The sequence below is a fragment of the Columba livia genome, chromosome 1, assembly GCF_036013475.1.
Source record: "Columba livia isolate bColLiv1 breed racing homer chromosome 1, bColLiv1.pat.W.v2, whole genome shotgun sequence".
Classification (NCBI taxonomy): Eukaryota; Metazoa; Chordata; class Aves; order Columbiformes; family Columbidae; genus Columba; species Columba livia.
In genome coordinates this window covers 199,135,922-199,156,269 of record NC_088602.1, presented here as the reverse complement: position 1 = coordinate 199,156,269, position 20,348 = coordinate 199,135,922, and the positions used below count along the sequence as shown (strand labels likewise).

The 20,348-nt window shown below is 36.8% G+C and overlaps 1 protein-coding gene across 13 annotated transcripts in view; it reads left to right on the top strand.

The window, feature by feature from the left end:
* The window catches only part of MAGI2 (membrane associated guanylate kinase, WW and PDZ domain containing 2), a 742,272-nt gene that overhangs the window by 485,284 nt on the left and 236,640 nt on the right, over positions 1-20,348 (top strand). For all 13 annotated transcript variants that reach the window (XM_065049176.1, XM_065049172.1, XM_021300626.2 and 10 more), the window contains 2 exons: positions 4,205-4,420; positions 15,106-15,319. In XM_065049176.1, coding sequence (XP_064905248.1) covers positions 4,205-4,420; positions 15,106-15,319 — 430 coding nt within the window. The remainder of the gene's footprint in view (positions 1-4,204; positions 4,421-15,105; positions 15,320-20,348) is intronic.

Here is a 20,348-nt window from a genome sequence, read left to right as displayed (position 1 = left end):
GGCAGCAAAGAGATTGGGTTAGGCCAACTCTCCAGTGTTCAGCTGCATTCAGAAACAGGCTGAGAGCACTGGGGCAATCGGGCACAGCAGCAAGATGGATTAAGCTGTGGTGATTTTCCTGCAATTAAATACTCGTTCTGCACTGCCTGTCTGTGTGAAGGCTTTTAGTCAGGTCCAGCGCAAAGAGCTTAGCTTAACCTTTGCTGGCTTAAACTGCCCTCCTGACTTTGTGCTGGGGTGGCAGAGAAGTGTGCAAATATTTTTAAAGTACAATGAGGTGCCAGCTGAGTAAGAGAGTGACTGCACTGAGTCAAACCAAGGGAAAGTATAGCCCTGTACTCTGTCTCTATTACTGCCCCTTGGTAGATGTTAAGGCAAAAAAATGTAAGAACAGGGGAGGCATGCAGAGATATTTTCCCCATTCCACCTATCTATATGGTATGGAGCTTTTGATTCAGAATTTGTATTTCACATTTAATAGGCTTTCATGGGATTTTTCTTCTATGACTTTGTATAATTGCTTTTTGATTGTATTTGTGATACTGGCAGTATCTGACAGTGAATGCCACTATTCTCCTGTGCTGTGTGAAAAAAAAAAAAACACTTCTTTTGCTTGTTTTAAACCTGCTAATTTCATTGGGCATCCTCTTGTTCTCATGTAGTGAGAAGCCAAGCATCCATTCATTTATTTTCTAGGCACTTTCCCAGGGCTCTCCTGATTTTATACATATCTGCCATATCCCCTTTCAGTTGTCCCACTTCCAAGCTGAAAACTCCAAATCAATTTAAGCAGTTCCAAGCTCTAATTGCCCTTCTTTCATCCCCCATGTAATTTTTGAGAGGCAAGTACCAGAACAGCAGGCAGTATACAAAAGGGAGGGTACTATGTGGATTTGTATAGTATTACAAAGGTGTTTTCTGTTTTGTGCTCCATTCCTTTTTTTAAAGCTCTTAACTGCTGATTTTTTTGACTGCCAATGAGCATAGGATTTATTTTTTCTATTACTAAGATTTATTCTTTTTCTTTTTTTTTTGTGGTTTTATTTGGTTTGGTTTTTAGTTTGGTTTTGTTTGCTTGTTTGTTTTTTAAATTAAACACAATTGAAATTATTTATTTGGTATGCTGAATTTCAGTACTTTATGATTAGTGTTTCAACAGTAGCACCTTGAACCAGCCCTGTCCTTTGCTCAACAGGATGAAGAAGAGCTTTTTTTTATCAGAAATTTTCCAAACATCATCAACAAAAGTTATGGTGCTTAAACATTTAGTCTCTGCATTATGCTTAGATATGACAATTGCTGAGGCTTTATGAGAGTCTGCCATTAGCTTTACTGATAAATCCTAAGGCGTAGGTAAGGAATTTTGAGACGCTGAGAAACTCTTTTTGATAGAAGATACAGTTTATATTGATTATAGTTTTTATTTAATGGGGCATTGCTCCTTCATTGAAATGGCTGGGTCTCATCCTGTAACATTTTTCCTTTGGCATTGTACAGAATATTTTCATCATTTTTATGATGCACTGATTATGTCAATATCTATGGACCAGTTTCTTATTTTTCATTGCACTGCTTATGCATATATTTGAACTAAGGAGGGATAGATAGGTACATATTAATAGATAGGATAGATAGGTACATATTTGTAATTAATGCAAAAAACACTTTTAAATCAATGGTTACTGGATCATAAAGCAAATAACATGCTATCTTAGAGGACAGAAGTGGGGAATTATACTGCATTTTCAGTTGGAAAGTGAAAGAGTTAAATACTTTGTCTCCTAATCTTAAATGCGCATTTTGCTCCTCATATTTTTATATATGTGATATTCATGGCAATTTTTTGTTATGAATTTTGTCTTTGTCTCCCACTAATGCATGCAGACAATCAAAATGAAAAACTGTTTAATATCCAAAAATAGAATGAATATGTCCTTCATTTAAAACATCATATCTCCATATCTTCAGGATATTAGCATTACTGCTAATTACTGCGACACTCAATTCTGTGTGACAATGGCAAAACTAAGAACAAAGCAAAAAAGCCAAGGTACTGCACTTTTAGTTTCACAGTTTGGATCACACTGGTCCTATAATGCTGGGATTTGTGTGCTGACATTTATGAAATCAGTGGAAAACAGTGCCCTCTTCACAAGTTTTGTGAAGCTTGTAGCATCTGTGGCACTGATTAACTTTCAGACTGGTAAAACAGCTTAGGTCAGGGAGGAATTTTTTAAATTGAGGAATCCTTTTTTTTCAAAATATGTAATATTTCAGACATCCAATCTCACCAAAAAAAGTAACATGCTCTTAAAGAAATACAAAAGTAGACCTCCAACTGGGCACCGCCTTCAGGACTGTTGGCTTTCAGGTACTCTCAAAATACCCTGTGCTGTCAGAGCTTAGAAATTTGACTGTGACCCGATCTGATTTTTACCTATTTTGGAAGTACAGTTTTGTGAGTGGATTGATGCTGATTTCCCTTCCCTGCCTTAGACCCTAAATCTTGCTCCCTACTTTAACCCTGGGAGTCAGAGAGACCTGCAAGCTTCAGGAAGGATGGTCACAAGCAGCCATACAAAGTCACAGCTCATTGCTGTACTGGCACTGGGGCTTTGTGGTAAACCTGCTGCCATCTCATAAAATCCAAAGATCATCTTCAGCAAGTCAGTTTTTCATTGTGCCATCCCTAAGCTCGGAGTGAGTACAAGGGCCATTTAACACAGCAAATTTTTCTAGTGTATTACAATTACAGAAACACCTGTTATGAATATCGTTTTGCTAAACCACTGGAAAAAAAATAATTGAGTATTCAGTAGTTGCAAGACTGCTCAACTACTTGCCTATATTGAGGTGGTTTGTGTGACACAGGAATATTAGTAACACAAATAATTTTTACTGTGCCTGCAAAATGCATCTTAGGATGGTTTACTGTGCAGATATAACATAATTCTCATATGAGGTTAAATTATTTTTTGACAGTTGCTAGTATTACTTGATCGCTCAGAAGCCCTTGTGGGATAAAGCTTAAAAAAATGGTCATGCAGTCTATAAAGACCTTCAGGAACTTAATATCCTTACATAGGTTCTTTTTTATTTCAAAAAGTTTCTAAGAGCTGAACAGTATTTTTAGTTTCCCATGCTGTCTGCTGCAAGTCTACTTGTAAGGCAACGTGTTCACTGCCCTTCAATGCAACTTGCAAACGAAAAAGATAACTCTGCATAAATACCATTGTTTTGTTTTTATGTCTTATATTACTCTTAATGTTTGCTACTAGAAAGGAATTGCTATTTTTTAATGTATTATTTTATTTAATTATTTTAATATTCTATTTTGAACATTATTTTTAAAGACAAAGTTGAGGTATTAGTAAGAAACCAGTTTTGAGACTAGATATACTACAAATCCAAACATTGATTGGTAAGTCTGGACCATGGTCTATCTAATCTAATAATCCTTGTGACAGAGGAGGCTGCCAGAAATTTCATGCGAGACAAACAGAGGGTAATCTGTCAACCACCTTAAGTCTTCTCAAAATTCCTCCTCGTACTTTGAGATAATTTTAAGCCCTAAAGCATAAGGTTTCAACTTTCTTTGAAAATATATTAGCGTTAACTATTATAAATCGGGAGTTCATGAATAGCAAAAATCTGACAAATATGAAAATGAGAAAGGGAAAGCTTTACCGAAAACTGCATATCTCTGAATCAATGAAAGAGTATTTACTTTCTAAGCAGCTGAGAGAATTTGAAGGGTGGTGAAAATGACATAATATTGTCAATAGCCAATACTTTTATAGTCCTTCTGATCCTTGAAAAATCCTTGTATTGTGGCATAGATATTGCAAAACTAATTTGTCCTAACTAATGGTCTGAAATAAGAAAAAAGCTCTGGTATGTGGCCTATTCATCATGTATTTGGATGAGAGAAATGTTGACTTACCCTGTTAAATTTTCAGGAAGTCTTAATATGGTATAGCCTTGTGGGCATAATTTGTTCACTAGTGCTACCACCAAGAAAATCAACTACCATTTCATGAAAGGTGAATATCTAGCTTTGCACAAAATGTTTTGAACTAATCTTTGTATTAGCTCATTAACCAGATCCTACCTTAAATAATCCAAATAATCTGAGACAAAAGAAGAAGCAGAAGTACACATACTTCTGCAAGTTTACATGTCATTCCTCTTCTTTCCTTTTCAGACAACTACTACGGCACTCCAAAGCCCCCAGCAGAACCAGCTCCATTGCTGTTAAATGTGACAGATCAGATCCTGCCAGGTGCCACTCCCGGGGCTGAAGGCAAACGTAAGAGGAATAAGTCTGTGAGCAATATGGAGAAGACAGGTATTGAACCAACGGAGGAAGAAGAGGAAGAAAGACCTGTGGTCAATGGAAACGACGTGACAGTAACACCAGGTCTGTTCTTCTTAATTTGCAATGCATTTCTGTTATTCACAGAGTCCTCAGTTACCTCTTTCTGCAGTGATAGTATGCATGTCCAGATAAGGATGTTCTTGTCGAACTGAAAGACAGGAATCTTGGATACCAGGATTTCTCTCAAGCCTAAAACAAATTACTTAACCTCCATTTTGGGGAGTCATCTCACTTACATCAAATACTATAAAGGTATCTGTCTCTGAACTAGTCACTTTGAACCCTATTTATAGGCCAAAGAGAAAAATATCTGCTTTCTGAATACAGTTCATGTGATCTGTTTGAGATTTCTAAGTTAGGAAATGAATCACAAGTGCCTGTTTCTCTCCATTGACTATAGAGGGAGTCTGGAGAACTGTAATTTGGTCAATTGAATGCAGTCCCTGTGTTTCAGGTCTCCTTTTTCTCAAGTGCTGATACTCACAAGAGAATTCACTACATTATAAAGTGAACGTTCATAAATTGTCATAAAATTTAGCAATATCATGGAAGAATAAAGTTATTGTCATATTAATGAATTTGTGGCACTGCCAATGAAACTCAGCTGGCCATACTATCAGGAAAGACTCTTTTCAGCAATGTTCCAGATCTTGCATAAAGCTGATAAAGATTTCAGATATCTAGTCCTAAAAGGCAGCTGTTGCTTTACCCCTTGGATCACAGCACCTGAGAAAAAAAGGGGCTTGAAATAGAACCATAGTATCATAGAATGACAGAATCATTTTGGTTGGAAGAGACCCTCAAGATCATCGAGTCCAAACATTAATAAAAATACTGACTGGTATCCTACATGAAAAAACTCCAGCCTTTTTCAAAGCAGGGAATCATCTTCCCCTTCATAATTTTGCAGTATTTAATAATTTTTATTCTGAAATACCACTTGTTGTTCAAGTAGGAAATTACACAATTCAGACTTTTCTATATCTCTGAGAAAAAACTCCGTGAATCTTTTTCATGAACTTAGAAATTCTGAAACAAATTATTGAAGTCTGTAGTGCTGTAGTGACAATCATATGGTTGAGAAGATAAAAAGGAATATTGCAAGTTCCTAAAAAGTGTAGGTTAATGTGAAACAAAAAAATCTATTACCTAATCCTCTAAACACTGTAAAAAGGATTTTCATACTGCAGGTTCTATATATACTTTTTTTTCTCCTACTGCATTAGAAAATACATCAAATGGAATATCTTCCCATCAGGGATGCATTTGCCACATGTTTTTCTGTAGTTGTTGCCTAACATTAAATGTAAGGGGAAATCCCTGTGCAGAATCCATCCCCGTGTACAAGGAGGGTAGTGGGGAAGGAGGGGTGAGAGTGGATTTCGTTCTCCCTTCTCAGCTCGTCCAAGGTCTGCAGCATCACTCCCTGGCCATTGCCATCACAGGCTGTACGAGCCTTGCTCATCCCTTCCACACAACATTGCATCTGTCGGCAATGCCCCGGTGCTTTAAACCTTTCCTACACAGCTAAGCAGAAAAGGCTGTAGCCCAGAAATCCTTACATAAAGCATCAGCACTGGCTCTGTTGCCAGGATACTTCCACAGTGAAAGAGGCAAAGGCAGGATTTGCTCTTTGATATGTATTGTAGAAATCATTAGAAAGATCATTCTTTGCAGTTATTCGAAATGTGCCACATAACAGACCATTGCTGAGAAGCAATTTCCAGGGCAATATGTTTCAGCTCAAACTGGATCAAATGGCAGTGTTTACCTGCTTTTCTCCTTGCACTGTACACCTATAATTCATTTCTCCCAGGCAAATTCTATGTGAACGATGACTAGGCAGCACCCAAGAAACAGTCACTGGCATGTGCTGTGTTAAAAAATGAAATAGATGAGCATCGGTGTAAGAGAGCCCCCCCTTCTCCCCCTCCTTGTCCCCACAAAGTAATTCCTGTAGGTGTGGCCAGCAGAACAAGCAGCGCCTGTGTTGGCTCTCATGGTTTCATAAGCAGGGTTTTGTTGTTCACTTACACTGATTGAGGACCTTGGGGATTGTAGCAAAGCAACTCTGTACATACATGCTGTGTTGCCTTTGTTGGGCAGTGTAGCTCCCACAGACCCTGTTTCTGCAGTCATTTTCTCTGTGAGCTGACAGAGTCTTAACTGCCTCTAAAATGTGTGTTCCTTTGTAGTTTGTGTCTTTGAGCAATCAGGAAAACCATAGCATGTTAATTCTTTTATTTTTCTTTTTTTTTTTTTTTTTTTCCTTTCTTTTTGTTTAACTCCTGGTGGAGGAAGCAATCTAGTTTTTATAAAGAACCAACCATGGCAGGATTTTTGTTATTTCCAGTTATTTTAGAAAGTGTATTCTATGTTAAATGCTTCACTTTTAATGGGAGTCTTTTATTAAATATGGAACTCTTGGGACATCTGAAACACTGATTCATTTTTTATAGATGCTCAGCAACATAATGACTTATTAATTACCAAAGGTATCAGAGTGCTTGCAAGGCAAAGGGCTGCTGTAACACCTAGGACTGCTAGGTTGAAGTAGTAACAGATCTAAGATGAATCTGAATAAAATAAACATGTCTTTATCAAGCCAGTTAGTGACATTTGTAGTTGCAGAGATCTTTGTGCTTTGGTCTCATTTTTCAGACCACTTTTTAGCGTCAAGAAAATCTGTGCACCTGTTGAGCTTTATTAGTAGGAATCAATTTTTCATTAATTCACTTCCACATGCCTTGCTTTGTGAGCCATCAGATTTCTCTCGGACAGTTGTATTTGGACAGCCTGGAGATCTTCATCTGCGCTCCATAATTGTCTTCTTGTTAATTTGTACTGCCTAGTGTTTTTATTTTTTCTGATTTTTGTTGCCTGTTCTCATCCCCAAACCCAAAAAGAAGCGTTCTCACTTCTTTAGGATGAGGCTTTTGCCATTTTAGAATGGACCACACTCAGTCCTTCATCCTGGATCAAGTTCTCTCAGGACACAATAGTATTAGTCGAGTGATGGGATGTATCTCATTCAATTTCAGTATTATATGCCTGAATTTCTTGCTTTTTCTTTGAGCTACTTGTCTCTGCTCTGTATAAAGTAAGGAGAAGGAGGCAATTCCAAAGAGTAAGAGAGCATATCTGTTTTATATACCCATTTTAGGGTATCACCTCTGCAATATAGAATGCTTAATTCAGCCTACAGATGCACAAGAGCCTAGATTGCTAAATTTGAATGAAGAATCCTACTATTTCCCAAGCAACATATGAGAGAGACAATTTCTATATTAGCTGTTAAGATGGCCAAGTCTAGAGTCAGCATTGGGTTTCCCACACCCAGTGCAATTGCCCACATTACTGGACTTCTGGCTGCTCTGGGTTGGGTCTCTGCCATTCACTGAAATATCTTGTATCTGAGAAGCCTTCCCTGATGGACATTGCATTGAATGAAACTATTTCAGTAAATCCCAAGCTCTAATAAAAGAGGTAGAAAGACTCCTGGTTAAATTACAACCTACTTGTCAGACACTCAGTTTTCACTGCAGTTGCAGTTTGTGTCTGCAGAGAATTAAGTCAGTCTCCTTCACAACCAAAATCATGATTTGACACTGTGTTGGTCGTGTCACATTTGCTTCACACTTCTCACTGATTAAGTATTTATCATCCAAACTCCAGAAGAACCAAAGAATGCTTATGTATGGACAGTAATCTGACTTTACTTGAGCAATGATAAGGTGCACTCAGAGAACGAAATTTCTGGCAGGCTCAAATTAATTGGAGGATAAGATATGACACAGAGTTTCAAAATGATCGTTCCATGCCTTAGGTTGATAACGAAGCAAAAGGCTAGAGTCCCAATGCCATCAATCACCACGCAAGGTGCAGTAGTCCCAGGCTACAAGTTGAGCTTATTCTTTTATTTTTACATAGCAAAGACAGCCAGAAGCATGAAAATAACACACAGGGCATCTAAGAGCCTTGAGATTTTACAAAATACAAAAGCTGGTATCCATTGATGTTTCTGTTGTAGCTGTGTTCTCCAAACTCAATTTATCACAGCTAAGTCACAACCTGTGACCTATAGAGCACCCCATGCTCAACCAGTCTACATGACTCCTGTTTTCCTTCCCCTACATCGGCTCCTAGTTCTTATTGTTAGTAGTCAGGGGAACCGCATCTCCATGCAAAGCACCAAAACCCAAGTATGGCTACAGCGCTGTGGAAAGGGAGAAGCTCCAAGGCTGCAGCATGATATTTTCACAAGAAAATAGATGCACATAGTTTGGCAAACATGAGCTAAATTACTCTTGTATCCAACAGTTATTTAAAATGGATGGACTGTTTCCTGTGGAGAATTTAACAAATTAGTCATTTAGATACAATAAGGGTATAAAGAGCTGCAATATTTTTCTTCAGAGCTGCTTAAACCACTCCATAAATTAATATTTAATATTATTTCCTTTAATATGTTCTCTGATTATATTGTTTAGGTCATCTGAGTTTTGGAAGAAAAGAATAAATTTTTAAACTTTACTGCATGACTAATCTGCAGCATTAAAATTAAGGAATAAACTGACAAGGTCCTATTACATGTTTAGATGGCAAATTTCAAGAGTTATGCTGTAAATAATAGAAACATTTTAAAGTGCAAACAACAGCATTGATGAAGGCTCAAATTCTGACATTATCTGTCATGGTTTAACCCCAGCCAGCAGCTAGGATGACGCAGCCAATGTCTCATTCCCTTGCCAAGTGGGATGAGGAAGAGGATGAGAAAGGAATATAAACCTCGTGGGTTGAGACAAGAACAGTTTAATAGGACAGCAAAATAAAAGAATAATAATTATAATAATAATAACAACAACAATAATAGTAATAATAATAATGATGATGATAGAATAAACAAAACAGGGATGCACAATGCAATTGCTCACCACTCACACAGATAGCCTGTTTGATCTGGAGTGCTAGTATTTGCCCCCTTGGACAACTCTGGTTTATATACTGAGCACAACATCATAAGTTAAGGTATACACCTTTGGCCAGCTTGGGTCAGCTGTCCTGGTTTTGCTCCCTCACAGTTTCTTGTGCATCTGTCAGAGTATGGGAAGCCGAAAAGTTCTTGACTACCCTGCAACTACCAAAACTTTGGTGTATTTTTGGCATTCTTCTCATACTAAATCCAAAACACAGATACTAGAAAGAAAATTAACTCTATTCCTGCTGAAAACAGGATGCTATCATGACATAACTACTGTTTTGGTTTTTGTTTTGTTTTTTTTTGTTTCATTTCGTTTCGTTTTGTTTCCTTTCATTTTAAATGGTTGCCATATTGGCTAAGAACTGTATAGAGAATGTCATATCAACCAGTATGCTGGTATTTGGAGTTGGAGTAGTATAGAGATTAACTTACCGTATTTAATGATAAGTAGGTATTTTTAACATACACATTATCTTGTTCTCAAAGTTCTTTGTATTCCACATGTGCAATAACTTGATGATGCTTTACTGGTGTCTATTCTGTCACTTCCCAGGACACTCACTCTTGAGATACTGTGCTAAACCGCTTTTGAAAACTCAACCATGTAATTTGTTTTGTAGTGAGATGGCAGCTCTAGTAGGCTATTTCACTTGCCATAAAGTCAATTGATTAGGGTTTTTTAGTGACTAAAATACTTCTGGACACATATTATGGTACAGTTTTAGGATCTCTTTTATATCATATTGTCTGAAGATAAATATTTGTGCTCGAAGTGTGTTACCGTGGTATTTCAAACTCTATGCATTTAAGACATTGCTAGTTTTTAACCAGAGTTCCTTTTTTTTTTTTTTTTTTTTAAATCAAGCATTATATATGAACATATATTAGCAGTAAGGTGAATCTGCCTTGCCTGGAGTATGTGAATGACAGATACATATAACAAAAAATAAGATTATACCTTACGTCTATATTCCAGATAAGTGTGACTAGGCTGTTCTTAATGTTATTAAATGGTGTTAGGCAATTCTACCTCAATTACTTGGGCTTTAGTCATCACGATGCCTTCTCCATTATCAAAGTAAGCTATTAAAAGATAATGATCCAGGAATTAATAATTCATGAGATTGGCTTTAAAATAATTATATTGTAAAGTTGTTAAATAAGCATTAGGTTTCTTTTTTTCCCCACTATATTTTGATAACAATCTCTATCTCTTCAAGCTCAGAATATTTTTTTTAATCCTCAATGCTTAATTTTCACATTTTTTCTTCCATTTTGATGGCTCAGATTTGTTAATATAGTCACTGAAAATCAAGAATCTGACATCAACAGACCTGTTGAAAAAAAGGTCTTGAGAAAGAAGACGTATTACAAATATCATGGTGGAATCCCAAGACACAGAAATGTTACCACATCTGTGCTCTCTCAGCCCAATTGACTGATCATTAGCCATTGTGTGTGATGCACCTGTGCTCCAAATTTATTTGTTCTACTGCAGTCATATGTACTGTGTGGCCTTATGTCTTGTCTTCAGTGTACAGTGTCCTTTCTATAGCAGAAATGTGGTCAAGACCGAATGTATCCCCAGGTATACAACTCATAGATCTGTCAATGATGCTTGAGACAGATGAGAACTTACTTTTCTTTGCAGAGAGAAGAGCAAAAAAACCAAAAAATTTATAGCAATTACATTGTCCTATTCTCAGGTGAAGTGGAGACCATATATACTCTTTGCTTTGCAGACAGCTTTTACATATTTTAAAATCCTTCCCCTCTCCATCAGTCTTTTCTCCTCAAAACTGAAATCATCTGGTTTGCAATTTTTGCATACTTCCAATCTTTTCTTTTTGGTTTTGTTCTGGGTTTTTGTAGCTTTTGTTTGTTCGGGTTTTGTTTGTTCGGTTTGGGGTTTTGGTTTGTTTCTTTTTTTTTTTTTTTTGTCGGCGGTGGTTTTGTTTGTTTGTTCATTTGTTTGGTTTTCCTTTTCTATCTTGTAGACTATTTGCATCTTCCTTGATATGAAATTCTTGAAACTGGGCACAGTATCCTAATTAAACTTTACTGTAGCTCAAGGTGGAAAGACCTGTATCACATATGCCTGCTCTTCCTCCCTATTATGATCCTTGTTTTTCTTTTGCAATAGTATTATTATTGACTGAAGGTAACGGTTATACATCCCTTACACATCTCCATACCTTCCTTGTATTTTCAGTAGGAATTCTGCCTAGGAATTTGCTCCCTATCTTGTATTTTTACAGCCGAATGTGGCACTTTGCACAAGACAGGTGCTACATATTTTGGAAAGCCGGGGCAGTTTTAAGAGTAGTAGATAAGGAGAAGGTGACTTTAGCTCCCCTGGGATCATACCGCACTGGTGTGGGGTGCATTGAAGCAAAACTTGCATTTGTGTGTCTTTCTATTTTATTTCTTCCCACAGGCAGATTCACATTTCCAAACATCATAATATGATTGAAATATCACATAGTTTAAGTATGAGTTAAGATTCAGGAGCATGAGCTGCACATGGCTGTAGAGCTATAGACCATCACCCTGCTCAAGACTGGACCTATTTTTTGTCACATTATTCTAAAAGGCTGTATGTGTCCGTGTCAAAAGTCTTTTTGTAAGATCATGAAAGCTGTGTCTACTATTTCTCCCCAAGGAACAGCACCTGTTGCTCTGTCATGAAAAGAAATAAGATTAGTTTGACACAGTTTCTTCCTGAAAAAAACTTGAGAATTATTTATCTCCTTTGACGAGCTTACATGTAAGTGGTTTGATTGCTGGTACCAATGTCCATCTAGGAATTAAAAATAGAAAGAAGTGAAATTACAGTTCTTTGGATCCTTCTTTTTTTTTTTAAAAAAAAAAAAAAATAGTCTAATTGAGCAAATTATTTCAAAGGGAACTTCAGTGCTCACAAATTAAGAACATAAAACTATCTGAAAACCTAAATCTTAGATACTTTACTGAAACCAGGACTGTGTCAACCTTTTCTAAGTTTCTTTTCTCCATCAAGTCTCACAGGTGTAGCCATTACTAGCAATGAGTCGGCTTCATTGGTTCCCTCTGTAGGCCAGGTTTCATTTAATCGGGCTCTGCTAATTGAGAAAAGCTGCTTCATCTAAGCTGTACCTGACCTGTTCTCTGCCCACTCTAAGTTCTTTAGCCCTATTGCTGATGCTAATTATGTTAGTCATTTAAACACAGGTAATTGTCTTGCTGTAGTGACAGAGGCAAAAAAAAAAACCACTATCTGCCTTGGTATTTTTACGTGTCAGGTATTATTAGCTTTCCTTCCTTCCCACAGAGTGGAATGAGTCTGATTTTGGTCTGCTTATTGACGCACTTACAGAAGTTTTTCTTGTCGCCTCTAATATCCCTGACTACATCCCATTTTCTAGACTGACTGTTCTGCTTTGCTGTTACATGACCATATTGTTTTTCTATGTTCATCCTTAACAACTCAATCTGGTTTTCACCTTTTGTACAATTCTATATCAAGTGGTAAACTGTTGAAAATTCATGGCTTAATCAAAATGATCTCTGATTGTACTTACTATTTTTCTTTTTCATTAGAGCAATTTGTGCTTGCATTCTCTGTATTGTTCATTTAATCTTTACTTATTCTCCTGAACTCCTTTTCCCTCGCTGTTGCTTGCCAGAACAACAAATTAGTTAATTCTGTGAGTTTATTAAAATCTGGGGGGTTTTAACACCATTGTTCTTAATTTTTTGTTGTTCTTCATTCTTGCTGTCCTAAGCATTGCAAATTAGATCATTTAACCCAAGTTGTCTTCTTCCTTCAACATGTGTCATAAAAATACCTGCATAGCTCTGTACTCTGGATGCACTGTTAGTTCGTTTAAGAAGTTGTCTTCTTTTTGTACTTTATTGTAGACTACATTGTTGACTTCTTTTAAAAACGTATTTCTCCTTTTTTTATAATTATTCACAGACTCAAATACCGTCCATATAGGGTTACTTTGAGCAAGTGTATATACATCTTTGATGATACAAAACCATAGATCATTTTTTATGTATCTTTATGAAAAAGCTATAGTAGTCTCAATATAGTCTTTATTATGGCAAATATGTATCCATTTGATTAAATACAGGTGTACAAGTTCAGAGTTTGTTCTCAGTTCTCCTCTGATATTCATTGTCTGTGTCCCTATGAATCATATCTGTCGGTGAGCTTATGTCATTAGCCTTCATATAAGCTGATGTAAAGCCATGCTCACTAGGTCTGAGATTCATCTCCTCTCATTTTAACTATCTAGAAACTGAGCAACTAGCCTAAGCAGAACTGAATTTGGTTTACCTGCCTTAACACGTAGGGTCATTTCAGCCATCTGACTAGTTGTAATCAGTAGAGATTCAGTCAATATATTAAAATTGTGAAATTATTTTAGTTGCAGTTCATTTGGCCAAACGTAGGGGTCTGACTAATTTTTCAATGAGATCAGGCTTCATCAGAGTACAACAGAAAAAGAGGATCCAAGGATGAAAGCTTCTGTTGTCCACTGAGGCAACAGATTCCTGCCACATATTTTCAAGAAATAATTCCTACATAGACCATATGATAAAACACAACTTACAAATGCATACCTAATAGACTAGTCAACCACATTTATTCACATCAAGGGTGTAGAACTCTCTTTAATTGAACAAGTTCTCTGAAGCATCCTCTGTTTGAGCTAGTAGTTGTCAAGAAATATTGTGTTTTCTCCACTGTCTATAGTTGTGTGCATGGAAGCCATGCTATGTGATACTCATTTCACGTAGATGAGCATGTAGACTCTGATGCGTCAAGTTAAGTGTTCAACAATGTGGACAAGGCACATTTTAGACTCCTAATATTGTGCACCTGGTCCTTAGTTAGCTGGGTCTTTTTGAGGTATTTTTGAGGTATTTTTGTGGTTTGGTCTTATGTTTGTGTTCAGCAGATGTTTTAACAAATGTCGCTAAATTCTACTACTAAAAGTGTCTGGACTGGACTGTGTGAACTGATAGTGGTAGAGATACCCTTGGACACCACATATTTTAATTCTGACTTCATAGCAAGCAAAATTAATAAAAAGTGAAAGATCAAGTACTGAAGAAGAAATAGGAAAAGACGACTCCTTTCTGAATATATTATTGGTGACAGTGAAACACAATCACAGGGAGTTTAAGAAGCATTTGATTTCCACAGATTGTATTGGTAATGAAATCACAACCACTTGCTATACAGTTAATATATTGTTACAAGTTTATGGATGTCATATTGATTTATTTGATATATGGATATAGGTAAAGTAATTAGTATATATAGTTTTGTTTTTTTTTTTTTTAATTGAAAAGGACCTGTTGTCTGTAGTAAAACAGCTGGGTACATGTTTTATGGTGTATAGATTGAAAAGTTAAGACACAAGACAGTAGTGTTGCTGGATATGAGGCTGCCTTTGCTCAGTGCTAATTGCTGTTCTGGAAGGACTCCTGGGACAGAACAAGCCAGAACTCTTTGGCTTGTTTCTTAGCTCTTTATTAGTTTCGTGTTTCAGTTTGGGTTTATTGCTTTATTTTCTTTTATTGTGTTCTAGATAAAATGCATCATCAGAGGTACCCTTGTGTAAACCAAACAGAATTTTTCTCTTTATTTCAAGACTTGCAGTTCATAGAGTATTGCTTGGAGACTTGCGCCCAGTAAATTCTCCACCATTAACCTGGATATCCAAAACCTGTAATTTCTCTTCTCTTACAGAATCAAGTGAACATGAAGAGAAAAGCACAGGTGTCTCAGGTGAGGTATCTTCCACCCAGCCTTGTCCTGCGCCAGGATATACTCAGCCTGAAGATACAAAGGAGGATATGGATGTAACAAAGCAGACTAAACCTGAAGAGAGTGATGACTTGGGCCCACTACCTGATAACTGGGAAATGGCTTATACAGAAAAAGGGGAAGTCTACTTTATTGAGTGAGTCTTATTTCTTCTCTTTTTATAGCTATATTGTATTTAACTGGGTGGGGAAATGGCTTGTGTGGTGGAGTGAAGCATTAAAACAACAGGAATGTTCTGGCTGTCAAGGCTTCTGAGAGCTCGTGGCAATACCTGCATTACTGACTTACATTGAAGCATGCTGGGTTTTAAGAGAGGTAACTGGACTGTTTAGCACTTTGATGAAAGCAATTAAAGCTGTTGTTTCTTCTGTTGAAAGCAAGGCTTTTCTGCTGTTCTGATGTTGATGAGAAAGTAGCAGAATTGCTGGTTTCTTCCTTTTTTGTGGACAGGAGTAGAGAATGTTGAGCTTTTTGCCAATTTAAGGAAAGATAGGCTAAAAACTAACTAGTGAACAGTAAAGGGAGGCCATGCTATATTCAGAAATAATAAGAGATGAATGGACAATAAGGAGAATTAATTATGTGTAGAAAACTTTTCCTGTTGGTAGGCTATACATACCTATTGCTGCTGTTGCTAATTAGACAACTCATTGAACAAATGGATATGAAAGTTCTTTCTTCTCTAAGTGCTGTCATTAATACACGTTACCAGAATAAGAACACAAATGAGTGGGTTCATATAAGGTCATGTTCCACCAAAAAAGAAAAAAAAAAGAGAAAGGAAAAATTAACATCTTCATCAGCAGAACACCACTACAGAGGTAGCAGTAGCATTAATGTTTGCTTTAAGGAACTGCCTCAAACAATTTGAAGTGTTAGTCATTATTCTGCTTATTAGCAGGTAAAAATAATATTTGGTTGGGGCACTTGTGCTTTAAGTCTCTTATTTAATGTAAAATTTTACAACTATCACATGAAGTGTAAACAAATTATAAGAATAAATTTTGTGCATGTGATTTTTCAGGAACACTGGCATTACCAACTATAGCTTCTGGCATATACAAGCCTGAAAAGAGCAGTAACTATTAAAACATAAGTGTCTTTGCTGAAAAGGGCAAAAATATGCTTGTTCTAGAAAAAGAGTAATTATAGTAACTTTGCCCAAGCAAGCGGAGAAGAACTAGGATGACCTCTGGGCTAGCTCAAACACTCGTTTCCTTCTTACCTCACTCCCAAATTTAATTTTTCTGTGCAAATTGAATGCTTGGAAAGCAAGCAGACTGAATTATGTGGTACTTTTATTTTGCTTGTAACAGAAACCTGTGATATGTTTGGGGAGTGAAGAACGAGATGGTGGATAGGTCACTTACACACCAAACTGACAGTGGTAAATACTGCAGCCTGCATTTTAATAGGAAATAAATGTATATTTTGTAACAAATACAGTGAATGCAAATATCCTTGCTGCTCTACAGAGCAGCCATTCCACTCCACAAATTCCTTTGATGTTACAGCTTACTTCCTCTCCTGGAAATGCTCTGGTTTGCACTGCAGTTCTGACAATGATCATCATTCACTTCCACTAAATGAATGTTACGTAAAGCAGAGAAATCAATCAGAGGTGCAGAATGGATAGAAAGGCTGTAATAAGGGCTCCTTGCCTTTGAAATTATATTATTAAATAATGTTGTTGCAAAAAAGTGCAATTACACATCTGTAAAAATACCAGTTATTTACTAGAATCTCAGCATAGGAACAACTCTTTGATCATTTGAGTTTTCACATTGCACAGTCTTCACAGGGTTAAGTAGGAATGTAATGCTGTGGGGATGCTGTTAAATTGCCTCTTTGTTTACAAGTCACTTTGGTTAATGGCATGAAGAGACTCCATTTGCTGTCGCAAACACCAGAAAGATAAAAAGATAACAAAAACCTATTTGTCTAACAGCATCTCCCCAAACAGTAGTAAAGAGTGTAGTAGATTATTAAATAATAGATGAAAACCAAACATTGTTAAAGTGTATATCACAATGGGTGAAAAGAAAAGTCATATTAGGCAGCATCTTTTATTGCTTTATTCAAGGCTCCTTTGAATTGTGCCTTTAAACCCTAAGGACTTTAAGCACTGAGTGATCTCAAGGTCCAGGTTGTCACAGGTATATCCAGAGGTCTTAGGTTTCATGGCAGCATTTTCATTCATTCATTCACCTCAAACTAACCTTTAAAATTTGTATGTGAGCTCATTTGTCAAAACTGCCATCAGCAGTAACGTGGCAGATTTACAGTGAGAGAGTGACTTTGCAAGAAGAAAGATAATTGTCTGTAGACAGTATTAATTATTTGCTAATCATTAATGGCCCAGTTAGCATTTTGTAAATCACACCAAAAGGAATTTCCTGTGCCTTAAGGTCTGAAAAGAAAAAAAAAAAAAAAAAGTGTACAAGATTCACTGGGTGATTCAGAGGACAGTTGTGTTTTAGAGCATGGCTTGATCTGTTTCTTCCTTTCTTCCCCTTCTTTGAAATAGGTGCATGACCTAAGTGTTTACCTATATTAGCATTCACAGACAGAACAGGAAAAGATCCCTTCTTACTGCATGAAACTTACCACTGTTTTTCAGGAAGAGCTACTTAAGTACATTTATTGGACTGTTTCCAGCCTCCCTTACATACAAATCCAAATTTTAAAATACAGGCACACATCACACAAATAGGAGGCCATCTTCTGCATCTGCTTTCATTGAGAACACATGCTAATGAGAACATGTAATAATTAAAACACTGTATATAAATTGGAATACCACCAAAAAATCCCTCCAGTTCTGCTCCTTCTTTCCCACTTTAAAATGTGTGATAGGAGTGACCTATTTTGGTGTGCCTAAATAAACTATAGCAATCACTGATTTTCAGTTTTTCCCTCTCCCAGGGCTAAGAAAAGGTTGCAATTCCCCATAGCTTCAGACTTCACCTTGGCAGCTACTCTCAAACCACATACTAGAGATGTAAGTGTGTTTTCCTCACAAAGTCAGCAAATGTTAGCTGTGTTGGATCCTGGGCAATCGATGTTTGCTGTGTGGGTCCACTGCAGTGTTGAAGGGAATACAAAAAGGACCAATACTCTTGGTGCATCTGCAGTCACATACAATCAGCCTTAAATGTTGCTCTCACACAATTCTCCAACTCCATTACATTCACCATGACATTGTAGACTCCCCTGTAGAGAAAGTTACACATTACAATACTTATTTATAAAAGGCAGAATTGACTTTGCCTCTCTTTCCAGCCCTCTCTCCACCTATAGGCAGCAGAGGTCTCTGGAAGGTGTGCGGGGGGAGTAAGTGATTAAACCAGGAAGAGCTGCAATTCATTAAGCTGAGCTACAGCTAAGCCTTAATGAATAGTCTCAAGGACATTACATAGCCCATAACAAAAGCTATTTAACTCTATACTCTTCAAAAGTACATATGGTTTCTTTTGCTTATACTACATTAATACTTGTTTTGTTGATGTGGGAAAATATAGAATAAATTCAAACCTCTGTAATACATCTTTAAAGGAGCATCTTTGACTTGTGGTGTTTTTTACGAGAATTTAGCCACACGAGGTTTAAAAACAACCATTTCCACTACATCTCACAGACATTCAGTCTCTTCCTACTCTGAGCAGCATAGTCAGCATTGCTTTCTGGACCTGTTGCAGTATCTTTTCTAGTTGCTAAAGCTGCTTTTTTTTATGAGAGCACTATAAAAGACTACAAAACAGCTATAAAATGGGTCTCTGCCAAGGACTCTCCTTTTCACAGTAAAAAACAACCATTAAATTTTTTTAATACAGCTGGTGCTATTTCAGGTGTTACCTGAAAAGTACAGCTACAAAATGGAAAAGTAAAATCCTGACCTAGTTTGTTTCTAAGGATATTGCTACAGACTTCAATGGGATCAGTATTTCTTCTTAGTAGTTTTTAAGGTAGGAAAGTATTTTGATTGTAGGAGTAACATATTTATCGTAACATCTTGCTTACCAGAAGAATCATGATAGTTTTAGCTGTTCCTGATTGCTCCATCAGTTCAGCATCAGAAAGCAGGATATATTAGTTAAGCCTGGCTACACCATTCCATTTAATAACTTTATCTTCTGTACTAGAACATACAAAAAGTACTGAGGTGGAAGTACACCCTTCTGTCTGCTCAATATTATTTCCATATCCTGCAGTGATTTCTCAGTCTCTTATGAGCTAGCCTGGCACTTTTGTGAGTATGTTCCATCATCAGCGTATCAGTGCACAGTACTGAAATTCACCATGTTTTGATTCTATGGTTATTTCTGCTACTTTAATTAAGTATAATTAAGTAGCAATTAAGATGAAGGATTATTTTTTTTTTCACATGCAGTTTTAATATTCACTTCTGATGGGATTCTTCTTCCTTGGGAAACAAGCCATCTTGCATCAATATGACTTTATTGTGTGGACAATTCTAAATCATCAGGGCTCATGAGAATTTGATCGTAGATGTCCATCACGCTTTTTCCTTGCTTATATATTTCATTGAATTTTCCAGTTTTGGTCAGCATAACGATGATCAGATTTCTGATGCTCTTTAGACTTCAATATGATGTAGGGTGAAAAGACCTCTCTTGGTTTCTTTATCCTAAGACCATTTCCTTGCTTCATGAAAAATTAATTAGGAATGAGGAGATGGTAGAACTGGAAAGAACTTGGACAATGCGGAATTTTTTTCTTCTCTCACCTTTTGATGTTATAAAGACGTTCTTAGTCTGTACTAGTGGTGCATTGTCCCTTGCTCTCACTTGTTGTTTTTACCTACACTGACATCCAGGTCAAACTGCTAGCTCAACTTCTGTTGTCTTTCCTCACTTTCTTATTTCTTCTCCCCAAAGGTCTCTGCTGCTCTGCAGAATTTCTCTTCCAACACCTTTTCTCTGATGTTCGCAGTGGTATTATAATTTTTCTCCTTTGTATTTATTGAACTAGAAGATTCAGCTCACCTGGCTTGCCATATAGCATTAGTATCTAGTATAAAGCAGTTGCCAAAACTCCTGTGGTCAATGAAGAGAGATAATTACCTTCAGAGGCTGATTCATCCTGCCTGAAGATAAGGGCAGAATTAGTTTGCCTTCATGTAGGTGCTTCTACCAGTAAAGATG